This window comes from Oncorhynchus mykiss, chromosome 2 (assembly GCF_057628025.1).
Source record: "Oncorhynchus mykiss isolate SJ-2025 chromosome 2, ASM5762802v1, whole genome shotgun sequence".
NCBI lineage: Eukaryota > Metazoa > Chordata > Actinopteri > Salmoniformes > Salmonidae > Oncorhynchus > Oncorhynchus mykiss.
The window spans coordinates 50,180,379-50,204,109 of record NC_143023.1 but is presented as its reverse complement, the minus strand read 5'-3'; the positions used below and the strand labels follow the sequence as shown (position 1 = coordinate 50,204,109).

General features: G+C 42.1%; 1 protein-coding gene and 1 long non-coding RNA gene across 3 annotated transcripts; one reads left to right on the top strand and one right to left on the bottom strand.

Annotated features, from left to right (window-relative positions):
- Nucleotides 1-10,809: 10,809 nt before the first annotated feature.
- Nucleotides 10,810-16,790, top strand: LOC149985136 (uncharacterized). 2 transcript variants are annotated; one of them, XR_016487024.1, is made up of 3 exons: nucleotides 10,810-11,096; nucleotides 13,427-13,550; nucleotides 13,892-16,790. It is a non-coding gene; the product is annotated as an uncharacterized LOC149985136 (long non-coding RNA). The 2 variants fall into 2 exon arrangements; XR_016487025.1 differs by having other exon boundaries at nucleotides 10,816-11,096; nucleotides 13,243-13,550.
- Nucleotides 16,791-17,696: 906 nt separating this feature from the next.
- On the bottom strand, nucleotides 17,697-19,925 carry LOC110491026 (transcription factor Sox-19a-like). The gene is made up of 2 exons (XM_021564376.3): nucleotides 18,966-19,925; nucleotides 17,697-18,673 (listed from the first exon to the last, which is right to left on the bottom strand). The coding sequence occupies exons 1-2, from the start codon at nucleotides 19,619-19,621 to the stop codon at nucleotides 18,394-18,396; spliced, it is 936 nt and encodes a 311-aa protein (XP_021420051.1). The 5' UTR covers nucleotides 19,622-19,925; the 3' UTR covers nucleotides 17,697-18,393.
- Nucleotides 19,926-23,731: the final 3,806 nt, after the last annotated feature.

Sequence of the window (23,731 nt, the reverse complement as noted above, 5' to 3'; positions counted from 1 at the left end):
GAGTTGAATAATCTAGATTACTGTTCCTCAGAAGGTGTTTCACCATAGCAGTTTTTAGTGCAGTGGGGAAAGTGCCTGTGAACATTGAGTGATTAACAATAGCTTGCACTTCTTCAGATGTGCCATTAAAAACAGTTTTGAAGAAGGTGGTGGGGATAAGATCAAGAAGGCAGGTAGACGGTTTAAGATGTGATATCCCTATCCTGGGTATGTCTGTGTCAACCAGGGAGAATGTAAATCCATATGCCTTTGCACAGGCTAGGGCAAATATCATCAAACTTCTCATCTGGTCTTCCATGACTGATACCCAGCCTAATGTATGTTATCTTATCTCTGAAATATGCCACAAACTTATCACATTTAGATGTGGAGGAAAGTTCACATAGGTGAACATGCTGGAGTAGGATTTATCAGGACATCATCAATGATCGAGAAGAGCACTCAAATTATTCTGATTATTGGTGATCAAGTTAGAAAAATGAACCCGTCTGGCATTTTTTATTGTCTTGTTTTATAAGCCAAGTTGCTCTCTCAGATATCATAATGGACCTGCAACTTTGACTTTCTCCACTTCCGCTCTGCCTTTCTGTAATTTCTCTTTAATTGATTAGTTTCCTCACTCATCCAAGGGGCTTTTAGGTGTGGCCTTTTTCAACTTTACTGGAGCTATGGCATCAATGGTTGCCCTTAATTTGCTCCTAAAGTTATCAACTAAATCCTCACAAGCGGGAGGCAGAATAGATGGTGAATAAAAATAAAATCTGTAAAATCTGTAGCAAATTCAGAGGTAAGATAGCGTTTCTTATGTGTTCAGTATTACCCTGTGCTGTGGGCAGCAAGGTAGTATAACATCCACAGTGGTGATCAGATAAAGCAACATCATCAATAGAGGATAGAAAGCCCCTTGGTAATAACCAGGTCCAGAGTATGGCTGTGGTTATGGGTGGGCCCAGTATAACGCCCCTTGGTAATAACCAGGTCCAGAGTATGGCTGTGGTTATGGGTGGGCCCAGTAGAAAGCCCCTTGGTAATAACCAGGTCCAGAGTATGGCCGCGGTTATGGGTGGGCCCAGTAACATTTTGAATAAAGTCCATAGTTCTCAAAAGATTCATAATTTCAATGGCCTTGGAGTCAGTCTCTTTGTCAACATGAATATTAAAATCTCCCAACACAATGATTTTACCATAGTTCTCAAGGACAATAGATAAAAGTTCATAGAAGTTAGTAAAGAAAGTGGGTCAGTGGTTTGGTGGCCTATACAGGGTTATGGCCAGCACTGGTGGCTGACATTTAAACAGTATAGCATAACAGATGCCCAATGTCGCCAAACAAAATGTCCTTACAGCTTTCCTTACAGGTTTTTTACTTGTGATTGCTCTAACATTTAAAAGTGACATATTCAATGTCTGTGGGCATCTGCCTCGAGGTAACCAATGGAATAACAACCAAATTCTTAACGTTACAACCACGTTTTCTGACCGTCTCCAATCTATCAGAATGGTAAGAGAACAGTTTGTATAATTTCTTGCAACAAAAGTCTTTAAAGATATTTTCACCCTCCGGTTGGTATTGTCATCAGAACAAATTAGTCCTTTTTGAACAGACTACGGGTGATTTTTCTATTTGACACACATTCTGTACAATATAAATAAGGGACAGATAGCAATTTCCATGTGGTTAATTTTATTATAAACTGGGTGGTACTAGCCCTGAATGCTGATTGGCTGACCACCGTGGTATATCAGACCATATACCATGGGTATGACAAAACATTTATTTTTACTGCTTTAATTATGTTGGTAACCAGTTTATAATACCAAAAAGGTACCTCAGGGGGTTGTATTCTTGGGTTTGTATTCAGTATTCAGACCCCTTGACTTTTTCCAAATTCGTGAGCTGTTTCAGGAAACTAGACATATGTCGTGGGTCACTACTTCACAGGAGAGCCATTTGAACCTAAACTTTTTTTTAAATGCGTTTTTTTTTTTTTTTTGCCCCTACTGAACTAGCAAGCAAAGACATCAGGATGCATTACAGCTTTGATTTTGGCTCAACAAGTAAGTAAGATAGATAGATAGATAGATAGATAGATAGATAGATAGATAGATAGATAGATAGATAGATAGATAGATAGATAGATAGATAGATAGATAGATAGATAGAAAAAAAAATATATATATATGGAAGGCAGGCAATTGCCTTTCACTGAGCTGTGTAAAGACAGACTGACAGGGGTGAGACATTTTAATGTATCTTAATGTTCACAAATGTACTATCCTTCTGACCATATGCAGCCAGGTCCCATCTACTTTTTAACTCCTCACATGTGTGGCTTGTTTGGTATCTGCTGTGAAGGAATACCACAACAAGTCAACTACTTGATTGATGAAGGCAAGTCATCCAGCAAAGGCAGTTGCTCCTTTGCACCCCAGTATCTCTACTTGCACATTCATCTTCTGCACATCTATCAATCCAGTGTTTAATTGCTATATTGTAATTATTTCGTCACTATGGCCTATTTGTTGCCTTTACCTCCCTAATCTTAGCTCAATTGCACACACTGTATATAGATTTTTCTATTGTGTTATTGACTGTACCTTTGTTTATCCCATGTGTAACTCTTGTGTTGTTTGTGTCGCACTGCTTTGCGTTGTCTTGACCAGGTCACAGATGTAAATGAGAACTTGTTCTCAACTGGCCTACCTGTTTAAATAAAGGCGAAATAAAATAAAAAAATAAAAAATATATGGCTGGCAACAACACCTGATTCAGTACTTCAGGCTGCTGCCACAGTACCAGCACTTCAGGTGAATATCATTTTCATTGAATTGTACGAGGTTATTCTTCTTATCTAAACTTGGGGGATGAATTGATGTTGTGCAAGGTTGTAATGTCTTCTCAAATGTTTTTGTTATTTCGATGCTCTGGAGCCTGTTGTTGTTGTTGCCAAGGAGCGTTCGCACTGTCGGGACCAGGTTTCAGCTGCTGCGCATCGCTGACATCCATCCTCCCATAGATGGTCTGCCTGAACAAGCACCACCTGGACTGGACACAGCTAGACAAACGTATGTTTTTGAGAAGATCAAGGGGTTTTGCGACGAAGAGGCTGTGGACATCACATGCCCTGCACCAAAGTCAAGGGCAGGACAGAAACAGTCTCTCCGAATATAGATTCCCTTGTTCATGCGTGGTTCAGACGAACCAGTCATCAGCACTATTTGCAGTGCCTCTATTCAAATGACTCTCTGCTACCACACATGCCATACATTGCTGTTACTATGTATTTGTTTATCCTGCTGCTCAGCCACTTTACCCCTGATTGTATGCATGTACCTCATCTATCACTGATCACTTATTGACATTGTTCTTGTACATTCTGGATATTATTTTATATATATTTTTCTGTTATTGCTACTATGCAAGTAACTATTTCGCTGTAGCGTTTACACCTTCTGTCGAGACCCATCCACTTAGCAAGATGTGGCTGGTGGTTATGGCATTTCTTTCACATGACCCATCAATTTAGTGTGTCTGGGTAAACGTCATCTAATATTGATCAAATATTTTAATCTGGACACTTTCTCTTTACCTGGAATTCTTCCTTATTGTAGGCTACTACTTTTATCACTTTTAGTCTTAATCTTTACTTCACAACTCACTGTTTCGTACATGACCTTACATGTGAATCCTTAAAGAGATGGGTGTGGACAAAGGAGAGCCCTCCAGTAGTAGTACCATTCAAAGGAGAGCCCTCCAGTAGTAGTACCATTCAAAGGAGAGCCCTCCAGTAGTAGTACCATTCAAAGGAGAGCCCTCCAGTAGTAGTACCATTCAAAGGAGAGCCCTTCAGTAGTAGTACCATTCAAAGGAGAGCCCTCCAGTAGTAGTACCATTCAAAGGAGAGCCCTCCAGTAGTAGTACCATTCATAGGAGAGCCCTTCGGTAGTAGTACCATTCAAAGGAGAGCCCTCCAGTAGTAGTACCATTCAAAGGAGAGCCCTTCGGTAGTAGTACCATTCAAAGGAGAGCCCTCCAGTAGTAGTACCATTCAAAGAAGAGCCCTCCAGAAGTAGTACCATTCAAAGGAGAGCCCTCCAGTAGTAGTACCATTCAAAGGAGAGCCCTCCAGTAGTAGTACCATTCAAAGGAGAGCCCTCCAGTAGTAGTACCATTCAAAGGAGAGCCCTCCAGAAGTAGTACCATTCAAAGGAGAACCCTCCAGTAGTAGTACCAAAACATTCAAAGGCCATTTTATCAAAATTGAGTTTACAAGTTTATCAACTTTCAATGCAGAATTACTTTTCCATTTTCCTCAAAAATGTAGTGTATGATATACCACTTTGTAGCTCTGTGTCTCTGCTTTCATTCGATGTAAAAAACAGAATTTCATATTTTGCTACATAAGACTGAATAAAGGCTGTCGGTCACATTTTGCCACGTTGCAGACTCTTTCTAAAATTGATTAAATAAATAAATATCTTAAGCAAGTTTCACACAATACCCCATAATGACAAAGCGAACACCGGTTTTTGGAAATGTTTGCAAATTTAGCAAAAATAAAAAATTATTTACAAAAGCATTCAGACCCTTTGCTATGAAACTCGAAATTGAGTTCAGGTGCATCCTGTTTCCCTTGATCACCCTTGAGATGTTTCTACAACTTGATTGGAGTCCAGCTATGGTAAATTCAATTAATTGGACAGGATTTGGAAAGGCACACAACTGTCTATAAAAGGTCCCACAGTTGACAATCAATGTCAGAGCAAAAACCAAAGCCATGAGGTCGAAGGAATTGTCTGTAGAGCTCCGAGACAGGATTGTGTCGAGGCACAGATCTTTGGAAGGGCACTAAAACATTTATACAGCATTGAAGGTCCCCAATAACACATGCCCTCCATCATTCTTAAATGGAATAGATCTGGAACCACAGAGACTCTTCCTAGAGCTGGCCACCCAGCCAAACTGAGCAATCGGGGGAGAAGGGCCTTGGTCTGGAAGGTTAACAAGAACCCGATGGTCACTCTGACAGAGCTCTAGAGATCCTCTGTGGAGATTGGAGAACTTTCCAGAATGATAACCATCTCTGCAGCACTCCACCAATCAGGCCTATAATTGTAGTGGCCAGATGGAAGCCACTCCTCAGTAAAAGTCACATGACAGCCCGCTTGGAGTTTGCCAAAAGTCACCTCAAGACTCTCAGACCATGAGAAACAAGATTATCTGGTCTGATGAAACCAAGATTGAACCCTTTGGCCTGAATGCCAAGTGTCACATCTTTAGGAAACCTGGCACCATCCCTACTAGGAAGCATGTTGGTGGCAGCATCATGCTGTGGGGATGTTTTTCAGTGGCAGGGACTGAGAGACAATTCAGGATCAAGGCAAAGATGAACAGAGCTAAGTACAGAGAGTTGTCATTGCAGGCAATCTCAACACTGAGCGTTACAGGAAAGACATCATCCTCCCTCATGTGGTACCCTTCCTGCAGGCTCATCCTGACATGACCCTCCAGCATGACAATGCCACCAGCCATACTGCTTGTTCTGTGCGTGATTTCCTGCAAGACAGGAATGTCAGTGTTCTGCCATGGCCAGCGAAGAGCCCGGGATCTCAATCCCATTGAGCACGCCTGGGACCTGTTGGATCAGAGGGTGAGGGCTAAGGCAATTACCCCCAGAAATGTCCGGGAACTTGCAGGTGCCTTGGTGGAAGAGTGGGGTAACATCTCACAGCAAGAACTGGAAAATCTGGTGCAGTCCATGCAGAGGAAATGCACTGCAGTACTTAACGCAGCTGGTGGCCACACCAGATACTGACTGTTACTTATGATTTTGACCCCCCCTTTGTTCAGGGACACATTATTCCATTTCTGTTAGTCACATGTCTGTGGAACTTGTTCAGTTTATTTCTCAGTTGTTAAATCTTATGTTCATACAAATATTTACACGTTAAGTTTGCTGAAAATAAACGCAGTGAGAGTACGTTTCTTTTTTTGCTGAGTTTAAATGCACTGAGCTTTAAGCACACTGGTTGATGAAATAATTAAAACACACAAACTACCCGAGAATACGACGGCAATTGATTTGGGCTGGGTTCGGAGAGCGAGTACCTGTATGACTGGAGAAGGTTCTCTCTCTCCTCCCTGATGCAGCAACCAGGGGCCATAGCATAGCAACAGGGTTTATTGCACTGTCTGTGGTGCTGAAGCTGCAACATAATTACAACCATTTCTTACTTGTTTTTTCGCTGACTGAAAAGTTCTGTTACCGAAATCCCTAATTTGTTTATGAAAAACATTCCCTATTCCCGCAACCCTTGCCATCTCCACGTGACACATGTGTGCATCCCATGCACGTGACTAATAGGGCCTGACCTACAGCATATCATAATAATATCAATAAATTGGTTATAACAAACTCCTACACCGTAACACGTGGCAGCATAATAAATAAACTTGAAATGGGAGAATGTTTACTGTTTGCTCAGGAGGGAAAGGGGGGGGAGTCCTGTGTGTGAAAGACATTTGACTTAGTTGTGGAAGCTTACAATAACCCCAAAACCCGGACAGTTTGTAAATGACACTAAATAAATTCTAAGTGTACCAGAGTGAATTGTAAAGCCTTTATTCCTGCAAAGACGGAAAACAGTTGAATGCATTCCTGAATGCAGTTGCCAATATGTTTCAGTTTATTTATTGACCCTTTTGTTCATTTCATTTTAAAACTAAAATGCTTGATTATTTCAAAGCATGAATGACTCATATGCTGTGTGATGATTGATTGATGCCGTAGCCTATAGGCTGTATTGAATTATAGGCCTCAGTAAGTCATGGTATTAAGACAGCTAAACAGGACTACAGCTCGACGGTGGTTATACTACACACTAAGCCTACTTGTAACGATGTGCGCTGAGTCGCAAAGCAAGTTCGGGGAGTGAGTATTAGAATTAAATAAACAGAACATAATACAAAACAAGAAACACTAACAGCACACAGACATGAAACAGAAACAATAACACCTAGGGAAGGAACCAAAGGGAGTGACATAAATAGGGAAGTTAATCAGGGAGGTGATGGAGTCCAGGTGAGTCTAACGAAACGATGGTGACAGGTGTGCGCCATATTGAGCGGCCTGGTGACTTAGAGGCCAGAGAGGGAGCACACGTGGCAGTACCCCCTCCCGACTCGCGGCTCTGGCCGCAGGACGCTGGCCAAAATGACGATCCCGGGGAACAGAAGCGGACCGGTCACCTCTGCAGAGGCGCAGGAAACCTGTCAATCTGGCTGAGATGCAGGAACATGGCGACCTAGAGCACCGGAGAGAGAGCATAACTGATGATACCCCCGCCGCAGAACGCCAACCCAAGGGACGATCCCGGGGATCAGGAAAAGACCGGTCACCCTCGCCGATGCGCGGGAACCTGTCGCCGGCTGGGACGCGGGAACCTGACAGACTGGCTGAGGCAGGGGAGCCTGGCGATCCGGTTGAGGCATGAGAGCCTGACAAGCCAGTGGAAGCAGGGGAGCCTGGCGATCCGGTGAAGGTATGAAAGCACGATGAGCCGGCTGAGGCAGGGGAGCCTGTTGATCCGGCAGAGGCTCGAGAGCCTGTAGCGGCTCCCAGACCCGACGTCATTCCCACCTAACCAACAACAAAAAACACTCCCTGATGCTTCCCTTAGGTGAGGCATCATTCTGTAACGATGTGCACTGAGAGTCGCAAAGCAAGTTCAGGGGGTGAGTGTTTTACACAACATAATACAAAACAAGAAACACAGACATGAAACAGAAACAATGACGCCTGGGGAAGGAACCACAGTGAGTGACATATATATATATAGGGAAGCTAATCAGGGAGGTGATGGAGTCCAGGTGAGTCTGATGACACGCAGCATTGTGTAACGATGGTGACAGGTGTGTGCCATAACGAGCAGCCTGGTGACCTAGAGGCCAAGGAGGTAGCACATGTGACACTACTAATGATAATGACATTACAAGTATTAGAATGGTAATCAGTGTAATAATAACAATAAGAAAGAGATCAAGAAAAATGAGGGTATAGGAGTGAGAGCTTCGCAGCCACGTGCGTAGCCTATTAGATTTGTGTGTGACAAACAGGTGCTGTTAGACTACAATATTATTTATGCCTGTTTGGAACAGTGTAAACAACACTACATGAATTATAAATAACACCAGAGACTGTTCTAAAACATTGTATGGCCTTTATTACAGCATAGCAAATATTAAAAACAGACAAGATTGTGAAATTGCTTTATCTGACATGTTGCATGAGGCTAAGATATCAAGGAATCAGTAAGCCATTAAACAAACTCTCAAATAGGCAACAGTTTGATTTATAATGCCAGGTACAGCTATTGAATATAAACCTAATTAAATTGGTTTCCTCTTTCCTCACTTTTCCTGTTTTCTCATCTCCTCACTCCGCTGCTGCCTCCTCCACATTGTTCTCAACACCAATATGCTGTGTAAGAACCGACGCTGGAGTAGAGAAGCAGGTACGGAGACTGAACATTTAATTTTGCACAGACATGGAACAGGACAGGAACAGCGTCAGAACCAGGTAACAAAACGACAAACAACAATTAATGCTGAAGGGGGGAACAAACAGATATAGGGGAAGTAATGACACAGGTGATTAAGTCCAGGTGAGTGCAATAAATCGCTGATGCGTGTGACGAGGGAAGCAGGTGTGCGTAATGATAGTACCCCCCGGCGTCCCACCTGGACGAGCTGGCCGGCCGAGGCATTGGCGGTGAACAAGCCGGCAGGGGCGTAGTAGCCCGACGAACCGGCAGAGGCGCCTGACGATCCGGCTGAGGCCTGACGTGGGATGGGCGCCCGTCAAGCCAACCGGAGCAAGGAAACCTCTCGAGCCAGCTAGGGCTTTGAAGCCCGAGGAGCCAGCTAAGGCACCCCCGGTTCCATCGGCGGCGGCCCACGGAGCCGACGTCACCACCAACCGAAAAGCCAACACCCTCTGATGCTTCAAATGATTATGCTAACATAATTGCAAAAGGGTTTTCTAATGATCAATTAGCCTTTAAAATGATAAACTTGGATTAACTAACACAACGTGCCATTGGAACACAGGAGTGATGGTTGCTGATAATGGGCTTCTGTACGCCTATCTAGATACTCCACAAAAAAAAATCTGCCGTTTCCAGCTACCAGTCATTTACAACATTAATGTCTACACTGTATTTCTGATCAATTTTATGTTATTTTAATGGACAAAAAAAAAGTGCTTTTCCTTCAAAAACAAGGACATTTCTAAGTGACAGCAAGCTTTTGAACACACGTATGTATTATAATCTGCACAACTGGATAACTATTGCATGTCACTGAAGGGTTTACTGGGGAATTCTGAAATCACACCAATCCGTTATTTTCTGTTACTTTACGAGTAAAAAAAAAAACACATTCTACATTTGCATCCAGCTTTACACACAAATGCTCATTTGATTTGCAACAAATATGTATCCTTCTGATCCTGACTGTTCTCTGTTGGTCCATACCAGAGTGGAGCGTATGGTAAGTGAGAACTGTATCTCAAACTGCAAACATATTAAACTACTTTTTTTAAGGAAAGTTTTACTTGCAATTGCTTTGATATGTGGTTGTCTTACCTGCTTCCGTTGAATGCACTGACTGTAACTGACTGAATAAGAGAGTCGGTTAAATGACTTAAATGTAAATCTAGACGGGCATGTCATATTGAAAAAACTAAGAAGTGTGTGTATCACATTACAAACAAATTGACCTACAGTAAGTGAGAAGGGTGTGTTTAGAGGTAGGTGAAGGAGTCAGGCGTAGGAGAGCAGAGATGCCCATTAAAATTATGCATCTCGGACAAGTCCACCAACATATAGGTAATGTCTTATGGAGGAAACCAAAGCGCAGGGTGATTAGAATACATACTTTTTAATGAAGACGAAGAACACTTAAACTACACAAAAACTATACAAAAACAACAAATCGAACGAGACGCTATATAAAACTAGTGCAGACACAGGCAACTAGACATAGATAATAACCCACGAAATACCCAAAGAAGATGGCTGCCTAAATATGGTTCCCAATCAGAGACAACGATAAACACCTGCCTCTAATTGAGAACCAATCTAGGCAACCATAGACATATATATACACCTAGATGAAAATCAACCCCATAAACCTACAAAACACATACATCACCTATGTCACACCCTGACCTAACCAAAACAATAAAGAAAACAAAGAATACTCACTCGGGTCAGGGCGTGACAGGTAAGGTACAATCACAAAATCAAACGCCCTCGACTACAGAGAAACCCTTTACTCACGAAAGGAGGAACAAACACAGCTCCCAATATTACCAATCTGTTTTTCGGGCCCACCACAGCACAGAGGCAGCCTTAGTTAAAGTGGTAAATTATTTTAGAGCCAACACAGATGCCAAACAGCTCTCTGTCCTTGTTCTTTTGGATTAAACCTTTTCATACGTGATTTCCAAATGTCTCTAATGGTTGCCCCAGTGTGAGTTGTTTTATGCACGTGATGTCAGAATGCAGTCACTGTTCCAAAATGTGATTATTACGCACAGGACAGTTAACACGTAGGCTATGTTTCAATTTGTCAATTTCAAATGATTTTCTAACAGGTTGTATTTTCTAACAACACTTTGATTTGAGGTGTGCTGCACCTCCTCATTAATTCACATAGAAGTAGCCCAATTCAGCGCTGCGGACAATTTATGTTTGTGAATAAAGGGAAGTGAATGATCGTAGCCGACACACCCCCTCCAACAGACCAAACTCATCTTGTCTCCTCTTATTATCTTTGGGTGACGGGAAAAATAAACATGACGGCGCAAATTCCTACCCATCGTCCGATTACTTTCGATTTCTAGAAAGTGTTTTACTCAATTATTTCGATCAATGTTGAGCTCACCCGTGATGTGATTAATTATAAATAGTCATTGCTATTAGCTAATTCATATTGTGGTTTATGTCAGCCTAGAGTTATCTAAATATGACCGCTTGTGTTACGTCAATCTTTCCTCAGCGCTAGGACTAATGTACAGTATCTACATTTTCCGGTATGGATGATTGTGTATGCTGTTGCTACTTCTCTGAATGTCTGAACATTTGCATCCAAAAATGAACTGGTCACATTCAGGACATAACTTTGTATGGACTGTATTTGTGCAAAAGGTTTATGTGAAAAAACAGTGTGGCTAGCTGAAATGCTGACTCTTGCGTCAATCGAAAATGGACGTTTGAAATAGGCATTCTAATCAAACCAGTTTGAATTTACGCTGCAGGGACCACTGTAGAATGATCACACCGGTTTGTTGGTATGTATGAAAAGGTTAAGTGCTGCATTCGACACTGTTGGCCATGATGTCCTTCTGGACAGACTGGAAAGGTGGGTTGGACTCTCAGGTCCAGTTCTAAATTGGTTTAAGACTTATATAACCTGTCGAGTTTGTCACCCTTGGTGAACATAACTCAGAGAAAATACATCTGTTCCACAAGTTTCAATTTTGGGTCCAATACTGTTAAGTTTATATATGTTAGCCCTTGGCAACGTGATCAGAAAGCACAGAATTTGTTGTTGGTTACATTTTGTGTCACCAGAGGATTTATCTATACGGATAAATTATTAGATTCTATTAGTGATTTAAATACTTAGATGGCTCATGCTAAATCAAGACAATACTGAGGTACTTATTTTTGGAGTCAAACCATAGAGAGAGAATCTGGCCGCACATTTTAATTCATAGGTAATAAAGATAAACACCAGGTAAAAAAACAAGGTAAAATTTTAGATTCTAACGCAATTTCGAGTCACATATTAGGAATGTGACCAAAATAGCTTTTTATTCTGAGGAACATTGCTAAGGTGCAGCCGTTGTGGTCAGTCTTTGTGTGGTCAGTAGTTGTGTGGTTGTTGACAGTGGTTCTGGTCTGTCGTTATTTGGTCTGTCGTTTTGGTCAGTCGTTGTGTCCTTTGGACCCTACATTCTGGACGTGGTCATTCGTTGTGGTCAGTAATCCAGATCAGTAGTTGTGTGGTTCAGGAGTTGTGTAGTTGTGTGGTCAGTAGTTGTGATCAGTAGTGTTGGACAGTAGTGCTCAGTGTCTGTGTGGTTAAGTAGGTGTGTGGTTAAGTACACAGCTGTACATTTCGATGAAACATGGTGAAGCCCCAAAATTGCCTACCCTGGAAGCCTGTGTTTCATACTTAAGGAAGTGGATGGTGGCAAATGTTCTACTTTTAAAGTTCTAGGTCCAAAGAAACAAAGAGATCTTCTGTTGAATCTGACAATTAATCTTGATGGTTGTACAGTGGTCTCAAAAATAAAGCTGTGAAGGACCTCGGCGTTACTCTGGACCCTGATCTCTCTTTTGACGAACATATCAAGACTATTTCAAGGACAGCTTTTTTCCATCTAAGTAACATTGCAAAAATCTGAAACTTTCTGTCCAAAAATGATGCAGAAAAATGTATCCATGCTTTTGTCACTTCTATGTTAGACTACTGCAATGCTCTACTTTCCAGCTACCCGGATAAAGCAATAAATAAACTTCAGTTAGTGCTAAAGACGGCTGCTAGAATCTTGACTAGAACCCCAAAATTTGATCACATTACTCCAGTGCTAGCCTCTCTACACTGGCTTCCTGTTAAGGTTAAGGCTAGGGCTGATTTCAAGATTTTACTGCTAACCTACAAAGCACTACATAGGCTTGCTCAAATCAAAGTTTATTTGTCACGTGCGCCGAATACAACAGGTGCTTACAGTGAAATGCTTACTTACAGGCTCTAACCAATAGTGCAAAAAAGGTGTTAGGTGAACAATAGGTAAGTAAATAAATGAAACAACAGTAAAAAGACGGGCTATAAAAGTAGCGAGGCTACATACAGACACCGGTTAATCAGGCTGATTGAGGTAGTATGTACATGTAGATATGGTTAAAGTGACTATGCATATATGATGAACAGAGATTAGCAGTAGCTCCTACCTATCTCTCCGATTTGGTCCTGCCGTCAATATCTACACGTACGCTATGGTCACAAGACGCAGGCCTCCTTATTGTCTTTAGAATTTCTAAGCAAACAGCTGGAGGCAGGGCTTTCTCCTATAGAGCTCAATTTTTATGGAATGGTCTGCCTACCCATGTGAAAGAAGTAGACTCGGTCTCAATCTTTAAGTCTTTATTGAAGACTCATCTCTTCTGTAGGTTCTATGATTGAGTGTAGTCTGACCCAGGAGTGTGAAGGTGAAAGGAAAGGCAATGGAGCAACGAACCGCCCTTGCTGTCTCTGCCTGCCCGGTTTCCCTCTCTCCACTGGGATTCTCTGCCTCTAACCCTATTACAGGGGCTGAGTCACTGGCTTACTGGTGCTCTTTCATGCCATCCCTAGGAGGGGTGCGTCACTTGAGTGGGTTGAGTCACTGATGTGATCTTCCTGTCTGGGTTGGCGCCTCCCCTTGGGTTATGCCGTGGCGGAGATCTCCGTGGGCTATAATCGACCTTGTCTCAGGATGGTAAGTTGGTGGTTGAAGATATCCCTCTAGTGGTGTGGGGTCTATGCTTTGGCAAAGTGGGTGGGGTTATATCCTGCCTGTTTGGTCCTGTCCGGGGGTATCGTCAGACGGGGTCACAGTGTCTCCCTACCCCTCCTGTCTCAGCCTCCAGTATTTATGCTGCGATAGTTTATGTGTCGGGTGGCTAGCGTCAGTCTGTTATACAGTATCTGGAGTATTTATCCTGTCTTATCCGGTGTCCTGTGTGAATTTAAGTATGTTCTCTCTAATTCTCTTTTTTTTCTCTTTTTTCTTTCTCTCTCTTCTTTCTTTCTTTCTCTCTCTCGTTCCCTCTCTCGGAGGACCTGAGCCCTAGGACCATGCCTCAGGACTATCTGGCCTGATGACTCCTTGCTGTCCCCAGTCCACCTGGTCATGCTGCTGCTCCAGTTTCAACAGTTCTGCCTGCGGCTATGGAACCCTGACCTGTTCACCGGACGTGCCACCTGTCCCAGACCTGCTGATTTCAACTCTCTAGAGACAGCTGGAATGGTAGAGATACTCTGTCTGATCGGCTATGAAAAGCCAACTGACATTTACTCCTGAGGTGCTGGCCTGTTGCACCCTCTACAATCACTGTGATTATTATTATTTGACCCTGCTGGTCATCTATGAACATTTGAACATCTTGGCCATGTTCTGTTATAATCTCCACCCGGCACAGCCCGAAGAGGACTGGCCACCCTTCATAGCCTGGTTCCTATCTAGGTTTCTTTCTAGGTTCTGGCCTTTCTAGGGAGTTTTTCCTATCCACAGTGCTTCAACACCTGCATTGCTTGCTGTTTGGGTTTTAGGCTGGGTTTCTGTACAGCACTTTGAGATATCAGCTGATGTCAGTAGGGCTTTATAAATACATTTGATTGAAATTTGATTGAAGTAGTTGTGTGGTCAGTAGTTGTGTGTGGTTCAGTAGTTTTGTGTGGTTCAGTAGGTTTGCGGTTCAGTAGTTGTGTGGTTCTGTTGCTACTTTTCTGGGCTCTACAGTATGGACATGGTCAGTGGTTGTGGTCCGTATTTGGTTGGTTCTGATGCTACTTTTCTGGGCCCTACAGTATGGACATGGTCAGTAGTTGTGGTCCGTATTTGGTTGGTTCTGATGCTACTTTTCTGGGCCCTACAGTATGGACATGGTCAGTGGTTGTGGTCAGTAGTTGTGTGGTTTTGGTCAGTAGTTGTGTGGTTCAGTAGTTGTGTGGTTGTGGTTCAGTAGTTGTGTGGTTGTGGTCAGTAGTTGTGTGGTTCAGTATTTGTGTGGTTGTGGTTCAGTAGTTGTGTGGTTGTGGTCAGTATTTGGGTGGTTCTGATGCTACTTTTCTGGGCCCTACATTATGGACATGGTCAGTAGTTGTGGTTAGTAGATGTGGTTGTGGGCAGTAGTTGTGTAGTTGTGGGCAGTAGTTGTGTGGTTGTGGGCAGTAGTTGTGTGGTTGTGGGCAGTAGTTCTGTATTTAAATAGTTTTGTTGACAGTATTTGTGTGGTTCAGCAGTTGCGTTGTTCAGTAGTTGCGTGGCTATTGTCAGTAAACAAGCACACCATTCCAGACCGGTCTGCCTGTTTTACAGTTTGAATTGCTCTTCTAGCTAAAATGGTTGAAGACTTGTAGTGACCAGAATTTTCCCATTCTAGTCTTTGGCTCCTGAAATGCATTGGGATTCATGCAAATATCGTAATAGTGTGAAAAGTATTATTAGTAGTATCAAAAAACATTTAAGCACACTGGCCAGTGGTGGTCTGGACATTTGACAGTTGTTTTGGTGTTGGTAACTTTTGCGGTTTTGGCAGCAGAATAATATTATTATTAAGTATGAACAGTTCGTAATGTTGTGCTTTGCTTTAAGCAAGCACACCTAATTATTTCAGGCCACTAATTCAGCTGATTGGCAAGGTGAGCATCAACAAGCCCAAGTTGGAGATGTGCTGCGACAAGTAGGATCCAAAACTGGTGGCTGACTTGTTGGTGGCCCTTCTGCCGAGAACTGTGCTGGCGAGCAGCAACCAACCATTCAGCATAAGGCTATGTGTGTAAGGAGAAGCTGGACGATTACATTGTGGAGGCCGTCCCCGGTAACATTTTCACTAATTTTACCTCATGTTACCAGTTTCATGTACAGCTTCTATATGCGTTCTCATTGTGCTGGAATATTATTATTTATTGGAAAGTCCCTACTCATCAGCCACTATTAATGGTCATAAATGTTATTTTTTTCTTCTCTCTTCCTTTCACGGCTCCTTTCTTCTGTCTTTTATCTCTATCTCTAGCCTATCATTTTCTTTTTATCCTCATGTTCCCTTTTTTCTCAACATTTCTCTCTTTTCCCCTTGCTCTCCTCTCTGTCTTTATCCTCTCACTTTCCCCTCTGTCCTACTTTCTGTCCATCCATTTTCTACATTTTTATATTTTTCTCTTTCTTTTTCATCCTCTTTTTGTATTGTTTCTCCTCTCTCGCTTTACCTTTCTCTCTATCCTTCTCTCAATTTCTTCATCTCTCTTTCCCCCTTCTTTCTCGTCTCTCATTCCCCTCTACCTCCATTCTCTTTATCCTATTTCTAACTTTCTCTATTCTCTCGCTTTCTCTTTTAATACCCATTTCTTCAGCAATTCCACACCTTTTTTTCAGGGAATATACCTTTTCCATTTATTTTTTTTTTCTTCATATGCACGGCAGCTTTTGATTAAGTTTTTGGGGTATGTTTTGTGTGCGCACAGGCTTGCTTAAGTTTGTGTGATTCTTGAGATTGTTGAAGCTTGAGCTTTTTATTGATCTAATACAATGCATTATGTCAGTACCATAAAGCATTAGTTTTTTGGTCAGTTCAACCAAAAAAAGTGGGGACAAAGACCATAGTATCATGGTAATAATACATTGTAAACAACTACCATGCTTTCCTGTTTACATGCTGCTAGTACTAAAACACATGCAGTCACTCCACCTGTGGTAGTACAATCAACAAAATACATGGCTTTTGGGTCACTAGCATGGCAGGAACATACTATGGTATTTGCACCATGAACCATGAAAAATATGAAAGGTCCATGGTATTCTTTTCCATTGTACTAACATGGTACATGTTTGTAAGGGCTGTCTAGTTCTTAACCGTACATCCCACACACACATTAGGTTGTGCTTTAGCATCAGTTTGAGAGGCTCACAGATCAATGTTAAGCTATCAATTGCCTATAATAAAATTGTTGAATTGTGCTGTGTAGGCCTCTATTTGACATCTACAAAAGACTGTTGGGTGGGATGAAGGTGTTTTGTTGAGATGCAAGAAGACAGTGTCTTAGTCATTTAACTGGAGGGGGTAGTTAGTTTGACAGGGGTATCCCTTGGCAACAACAACATGTGGAAGACAGCCTTTTGCTAAGAGATTTCTTCAACCAGAAAAGTGGACCCCCCCCTTCCTTCCTCCTAAGGAGATTATAGCTTGCAAATGCAGGTACTCTCACTCTATCCGTTAGTTTACATGTTCCGACTTGCCCTAATCAGAAAAGACCCCACCTCAAAAACAATATGAACTTTGTGAAATAGTTTCGGTAGAAACGTTTGTTGAGTTCCGTAAATATCCATCCATGGCCTGCCCTATGACATTCCCTAGCCTAGCTTGACTAGTCAGTCAGTGATAGCAGACCTTATTTCCATGAGAATGGCGAGGGGCAGGGAAAGGGTTAAGCCTGGACTGTGGGATAAGGAAGAATAGGCATTCAATGCAACGCTAATTTTCTGCCCCGTGGGACACACCAAGAAAAGAGGACAAAGCCCAGCATAAGACATGCTGAGAACCACGGTATACTGTGTGCACCTGCATGCTCTAAAGCAGTGAGGGAACAATGAGATTTACCGAAACAGGCAATTATGCTCTGAAGTCCACTCTCCTTTTCTGTTGGCAAAGAAGCGGGCAAAGGTCTGGAGAAAGTGAGATATTATCGGTGGATGTAGACCTATATAGGACTTTTACTTATGCCAGATTTTCTCAAGCTACAAATAAATCAAAGAAATGTATATGAAAATCTGTCTCAATGTTAATCCTAAAGCCTAGCTACATTTTATGTAAATGGTGTTTGTTTAGGAATTTGTCATAGAAAAATTGTGAAGGTAGAAAATAGAAAAATTATAAAACAAATCTTTATTTCTTTTGTTTTTACATTATTACCGTCAAGTGACTTGAAATAACAATACCCTTACTATAAGGGCATTAACAAAAACATTATTCAATACATTTCACAACTCTAAATAAGGCCTGAACCTTAGAAAGCAGCATTGATTTAAACTAAACAATAACAAAATCCTCAAACATTTGTTCAGTTTTGTTTCAAAAAGTTGTGAAATAAAAAACCAACTGCTGTTAACTTGAATATAAATCAAAGTGTATAGACCCATTTAGATGTACATTCGCTTTCTAAACAGACAGAATAGGCAGTCTGAGAGAAAAACTTGGGATTGTCAGCGTCGAAGCCATTTTGTTCAGAATTCATCAAGATAAAGTCCACTTCAACTTTTTGAGATCCCATTTCAGTCCTAAAAACTATTTTCATATGAGGGGGTTTAGAGAAAGGCCAGAATGGGACAATATCTGGGGTTTGCAATAACTCATGACCATTGAGGCGTTCCAACTGAAATGTACACTGAAACCAATCAATGACATCATCTTGCCACAAAATAGTGTTTGTGTCAGTGACTGATCGCATCTTTGTATTAAAATTAAATTTCTTTCTTCAGTCCCTACACATTTACTAACCACATCTGTCTACCACCAGTCAATCCCAGCAGACCAAGTGAGATCAGGTTGTGGGTAAGAGTGAATTCAAAGGTGGGTGAGTGGAGCTGACCCTCCCAGGTAATGCTGCTGGATGTTAGCTGCCGAGGCAGAGTACCCCCTCTGGGCATCTGAAGCATCTCCCCCAGGCATGTACATGCTGATCATGTCTCTGAGATGGTCCCCCTGGACCTGGGGACCACGCTGGACCTGGTGGTGGTTGTGGGTCCCCGTAGGGGAGGGGGACATGCTGTGGCCATCAGACTGCTGCTTCACCATAGACATCACTGGGCTGACCTGCTGGGGGCTGCTGCTGTAGGACATGGGGCTGGATGACAGAGATTGGAGAGTGAGTTACTAATCAATTGAGGCAAATAAATGAGAGGAACTATTGGACTTGGAAAAAGTCACAAAATAACAGGAAACAAACATACAACCTACATTAACTAGGTGGGAATAGGCTACCAACATCCTTAAAACAACCTGGCCATTGGTTTGGTTGTTCCAACATATCAATCAATGACTGTTGATTAGCAACAGTTTAGGCCTGTAGCTCCCATTGGAAAGGAAATATAGAATACACAGCAATTCCATTCACTGACAAAACCATCTAAATTCACCTGTATGCGTTGGCACCATTCATGTAGGCCTGCGCCTGGGCCACGCTGGACTGATACTGAAGTGCTGACAGGTCATAGCGGTGAAGTTGCTGGCTGTAGCCGAGCGCCTCGCTCTGCATCGCCGCTGTGTAGCCCCCGGTGTGGCCCCAGCCATAACTGTCGATTCTGGGGTTTCCACCTTGTCCCTGAGCCGTGGACGCACTCAGCAGGTGGTTACCAGCCGACATCTGATACTGCGCGGCTAGAGTATTGTTCTTCGGCATTAGTTTGGTTTTACGACGGGGTTTGTATTTATAGTCTGGATAATCCTTCATGTGCACCGCGCGGAGGCGCTTGGCCTCGTCAATGAAGGGCCTTTTCTCTGCGTCTGTCAGAGATTTCCACGCGACACCCAGTCGTTTGGATATCTCAGAATTGTGCATTTTGGGATTCTCCTGGGCCATTTTCCGTCGCTCACCGCGAGACCATACCATGAAGGCATTCATGGGCCGCTTGACTTTGTCCATCGGGTCGGGTTGGATTGCCGGTGGTTTGGATCCTGTGTGGCCGCCCCCGTGCCCCCCTCCTCCATTGGCAGGTGGCATCCCTGTTCCATGATGATGCGAGGGACCAGAGGACTTGAGTTGGTGCTCCATAATGTTATACATATTTACCATAAACGAAATATACAATTTGTGAACAAAGTTTTAAAAGTACGCCTGCTGTCCTCGCAGTGGTTGACCAAACTTCCTTGGTAAAAAGTCGGTGAAAATGTCAACCAAGCATCCCAAGCATTAGTTGAAAACTATACAATTAAAATGTCAGAGATGTAAATAAAGTCGTAGCAAAAACATCCTGCTACCAACTCACTATTCAGATGCAGACCTTTAGGCTACTCTGAGAATTGAGATCAAGAGATACTGCTGTAGAGTTCCTTCTTGAAATCAAAACTCCCTCTCCCACTGGTAGCTTGGTGATTATAAAACGTATTCTCCAGTAAATCCGCTCTTAACTTCCCTCCCTTCCTCCACCCTACTAATTTACATCACTATAGAAGGGGTGCGGTGAATTTGGAATGCACTTGAGTGAATATGAAAAGAGGAGGAATCGCTGAGGGAGGGGGGCAGAGGGGATCCCTCACCCACCTCTCTCTTTCCAATAGCAAAGACAAACTTTAGTTTGTTACATGTATTATATAGTTCATGTTTATTTCCATAACATTGGCCACCACAGAGACATGTTTAAGGCAAGGGAGGTAGGAAGGAAGGAGGTGGAAGGGGTTCATCTCACCCAGTCTCTCTCCAATAAAAACTTTTAAACTATTTTAAATGTTCAGATTCATTATTTTTATTTACTGAAGATATAGAATCATTTGGTTTCCGATTTTTTTTGGCGTAATATTGACCACCAAACTAATGACACTTGTTGACAATAATCCAAGTTTAGGCTTTTCAAATAAATGTCATATAAGAATGAAATCTGTAGTGTTTTTGAATGACCTAATATATGACAATATACATTCCATTGCATTCCATTGTCGAGTGCATGGTAGACCTATGTTTTCAGAGAGAAAGGATGTCAACAAAACAGGATCCATTTCCCAATATAGCCCATGATCCATGCTCCCTCTACCCAGTAGCAGCTCCCTGCTGTTCTAAAATCAGGCTAGGTGTGATATTACTCGTAGCTACCCATTGACACCCTTTTCTAGATTACATGGTCATCACTTTACACCTCCATTGTTGGTTAGGTGTTCACCCATAGCCATCCATCAGTAAATAACAAGACTACTGGGCCGGCATCATAACCGAGTGCTAACTGGCACCTAGTTAGCACTCATCATAACAGAGTGCTAACTAGCACCTAGTTAGCACTCATCATAACTGAGTGCTAACTGGCACCTAGTTCACTTCAAACTGAGTAGAGTGATACAGGCAAATAGGTTGATTACAATAGCTAAAAATAGACAACAATGTGCACAATAATCCCAGTCCCCCTCAGCTACGGGGAGATTTGGTTGGTTGAGAGGTCAATCTGTTGATTTGGACTTGTCTAAAAGTCCACAGTAATAGACACGTTATTTTCCTAGCCACCGTGCTTCTACATCTGCATTGCTTGCTGTTTGGGGTTTTAAGCTGGGTTTCTGTATAGCACTTTCAGCTGATGTAAAAAGGGCGTTATAAATCAATTTGATTGATTTGGAATAGTTCCAATCGCCACAGTAATACAGCGATTATGCAATTTATTTGGACTGATTCCAATGACCAAGACAATACAGCCATTATCCAATTCATTTGACTTTATTTGTACTTATGGAGTGAGTGTTCGTCTCCTATTGTGCCAGGGTCATTCTTATTGTGAGCATAATATAGGGGAAGTAGAGGAAACACATTTATGTCTCCTGGTGTTGTGATGGTGACAATCAATTCAGCATTAAAGTGGACAAATAAAAGACAGACAGGGAGGTTTGAAAGCCTCGAGCATTATATACATAAGAAAAAAAATGATTGGCAATGACAGATTTGAGGCAATGAGGCAAAGGAAAATGAAGTGAAGAGGTTGAGGAGAAGAAAGAGGGAAGAAAGAGAGGGAGGCAAAAAAACAGAGTTGCACAAAGAAAGGGTTGGTGATGGGGGGTTGGTGGTAAGGAGAGAAAGTCCTCAGAGACAAGCAGATTGAAAGCCGCTCTATTCATCGCTCTCTCCTCCGGCTCTTCTCATGTAAATGGCCCTGCAGTCTCCCAGCTATCCGTCACAGGGCAGGGGAACCCAGGCAGTGCCCTTTACGAGCCTCCCGCACACACAATTGCCCTGCCAACAATTGGGGTGCCAGTGGGGGGTGGGCGGTCACGGTTGGGAGGCCAATCCTAGTGAGAGAAATACTGGAGGATGGATACCGGAGGGGAGAGAAATTAGAGGAATGGCCACCGACATTGAGCCAGAGAAGCATACATTGGTTTAGGTTGATTGTGTTAAATAACATAAGGAAAAGCAATGAAATTACAAGAGAAACAGTGTGAGAAATACAAGAGGCTGCTTGACGTCATTCTCAAGTGTAAAAAAAAAACGTTTTGGGTGAAGATTTGTTTCTTATTGAGAAAGAAATAGGACACCGACATGCTTTTAATTCCTAATAACTGATTAATTTAAGACTTGCTCAATTGACACGCAGAGATCTTTAGAGGGGGCTACCAGTCTTGGGTGCCTTCCATGCAGTGGTGCTGCTTGACTCAGCAATCCTACACTAGACATTTATATTTAAAGAAATACACATCACTTTTTGTTTAAATGCACCCACAAGAGTTAGAAGATAACTCAAAGTCTTGAACTCAAGTGTCATATTGATAAACCAACCAATTTTTGTACAATGTATACATTGTTTTACTCGTTACTGTGGAGTCATGAAGTGGATCAAGTGAAAAATAATCCCATGTAATCATGTTTTTCCAGATATGCTATTGGAGTACATTTCAGTCATTTATATCATCTTTGTGTGTGTCTTTATGTTTAGTTTATTAGGATCCCCATTAGCTGTTGCACATGCAGCAGCTACTTTTCCTGTGTCCTGAAACAACTACTCTTTAGGCTATAGCCCCCTCTAAAGATGTGTCAATTGAGCAAGTCTTAAATGATTCAGTTATTAGGAAATAAAAGCATCTCGGCGTCCTAGCATTTAAACAAAAAGTGATCTGTATTTCTTCAAATCTAAATGTCACTAGTATAAGATTGCTGAGTCAAGCAGCACCACTGGATGGAAGGCACCCAAGACTGGTAGCCCCCTCTAAATGTCTAGTATAGCATTGCTGAGTCAAGCAGCACCACTGCATGGAAGGCACCCAAGACCGGAAAGTATTTGGAATCCATCTGGTGGTAGATAATGGTATAACAACCCAGCCATTATGTAATATATTCATTTTTCCTCTGACAGGAAATGTCAAACTAACATTCTACTCCTAAAATGGGACTGGTCAAGCGTAATGCATTTGCCAAATCTCAACAATAAATGTTCAATTTACACAAAATGTGATTAGTACTCTGTACTATGCTCAACTCTAACTCCAATCAACTGCAGATATCCAAAGTTGTATTTCCAAGAAGCAGTCAGACATTAAATCAAAGACATCCAGACTTAGAGAGCAGCATCCAATGTATAAAAGCTTACATTGTTTATGTTAAAACATACGGACACAAATTTCAGCTAGTCTACAACGTCAATGTTTAATTATGCTTGAGCAGCAGACAACTGTTTGCATGATAAAGTTGCTCACAGTATACATACAGTACATTGGTAAAGTATTCAGACCCTTTGACTTTACCACATTTTGTTACGTTACAGCCTCATTCTAAAATAACATTTAATTTATCTATCTACAAACAATACCCAATCATGACAAAGCAAAAACAGGTTTTTAGAAATTGCAAATGTATAAAAAAAACTGAAACACCTTATTTACATAAGTATTCAGACTCTTTGCTATGAGACTCACAACTGAGCTCAGGTGCATCCGGTTTCCAATGATCATCCTTGAGATGTTTCTACAACTTGGTGTCCAGCTGTGGTAAATTCAATTGATTGGACATGATTTGGAAAGGCACACACCTGAGAGTGCATGTCAGAGCAAAAACCAAGCCATGAGATCGAAGGAATTGTACGTAGAGTTCCGAGACAGGATTGTGGCAAGGTACAGATTTGGTTTAGGGTACCAAAACATTTCTGCAGCATTGAAGGTTCCCCAAAACATAGTGGCCTCCATCATTCTTAAATGGAAGTAGTTTTGTTACCACCAA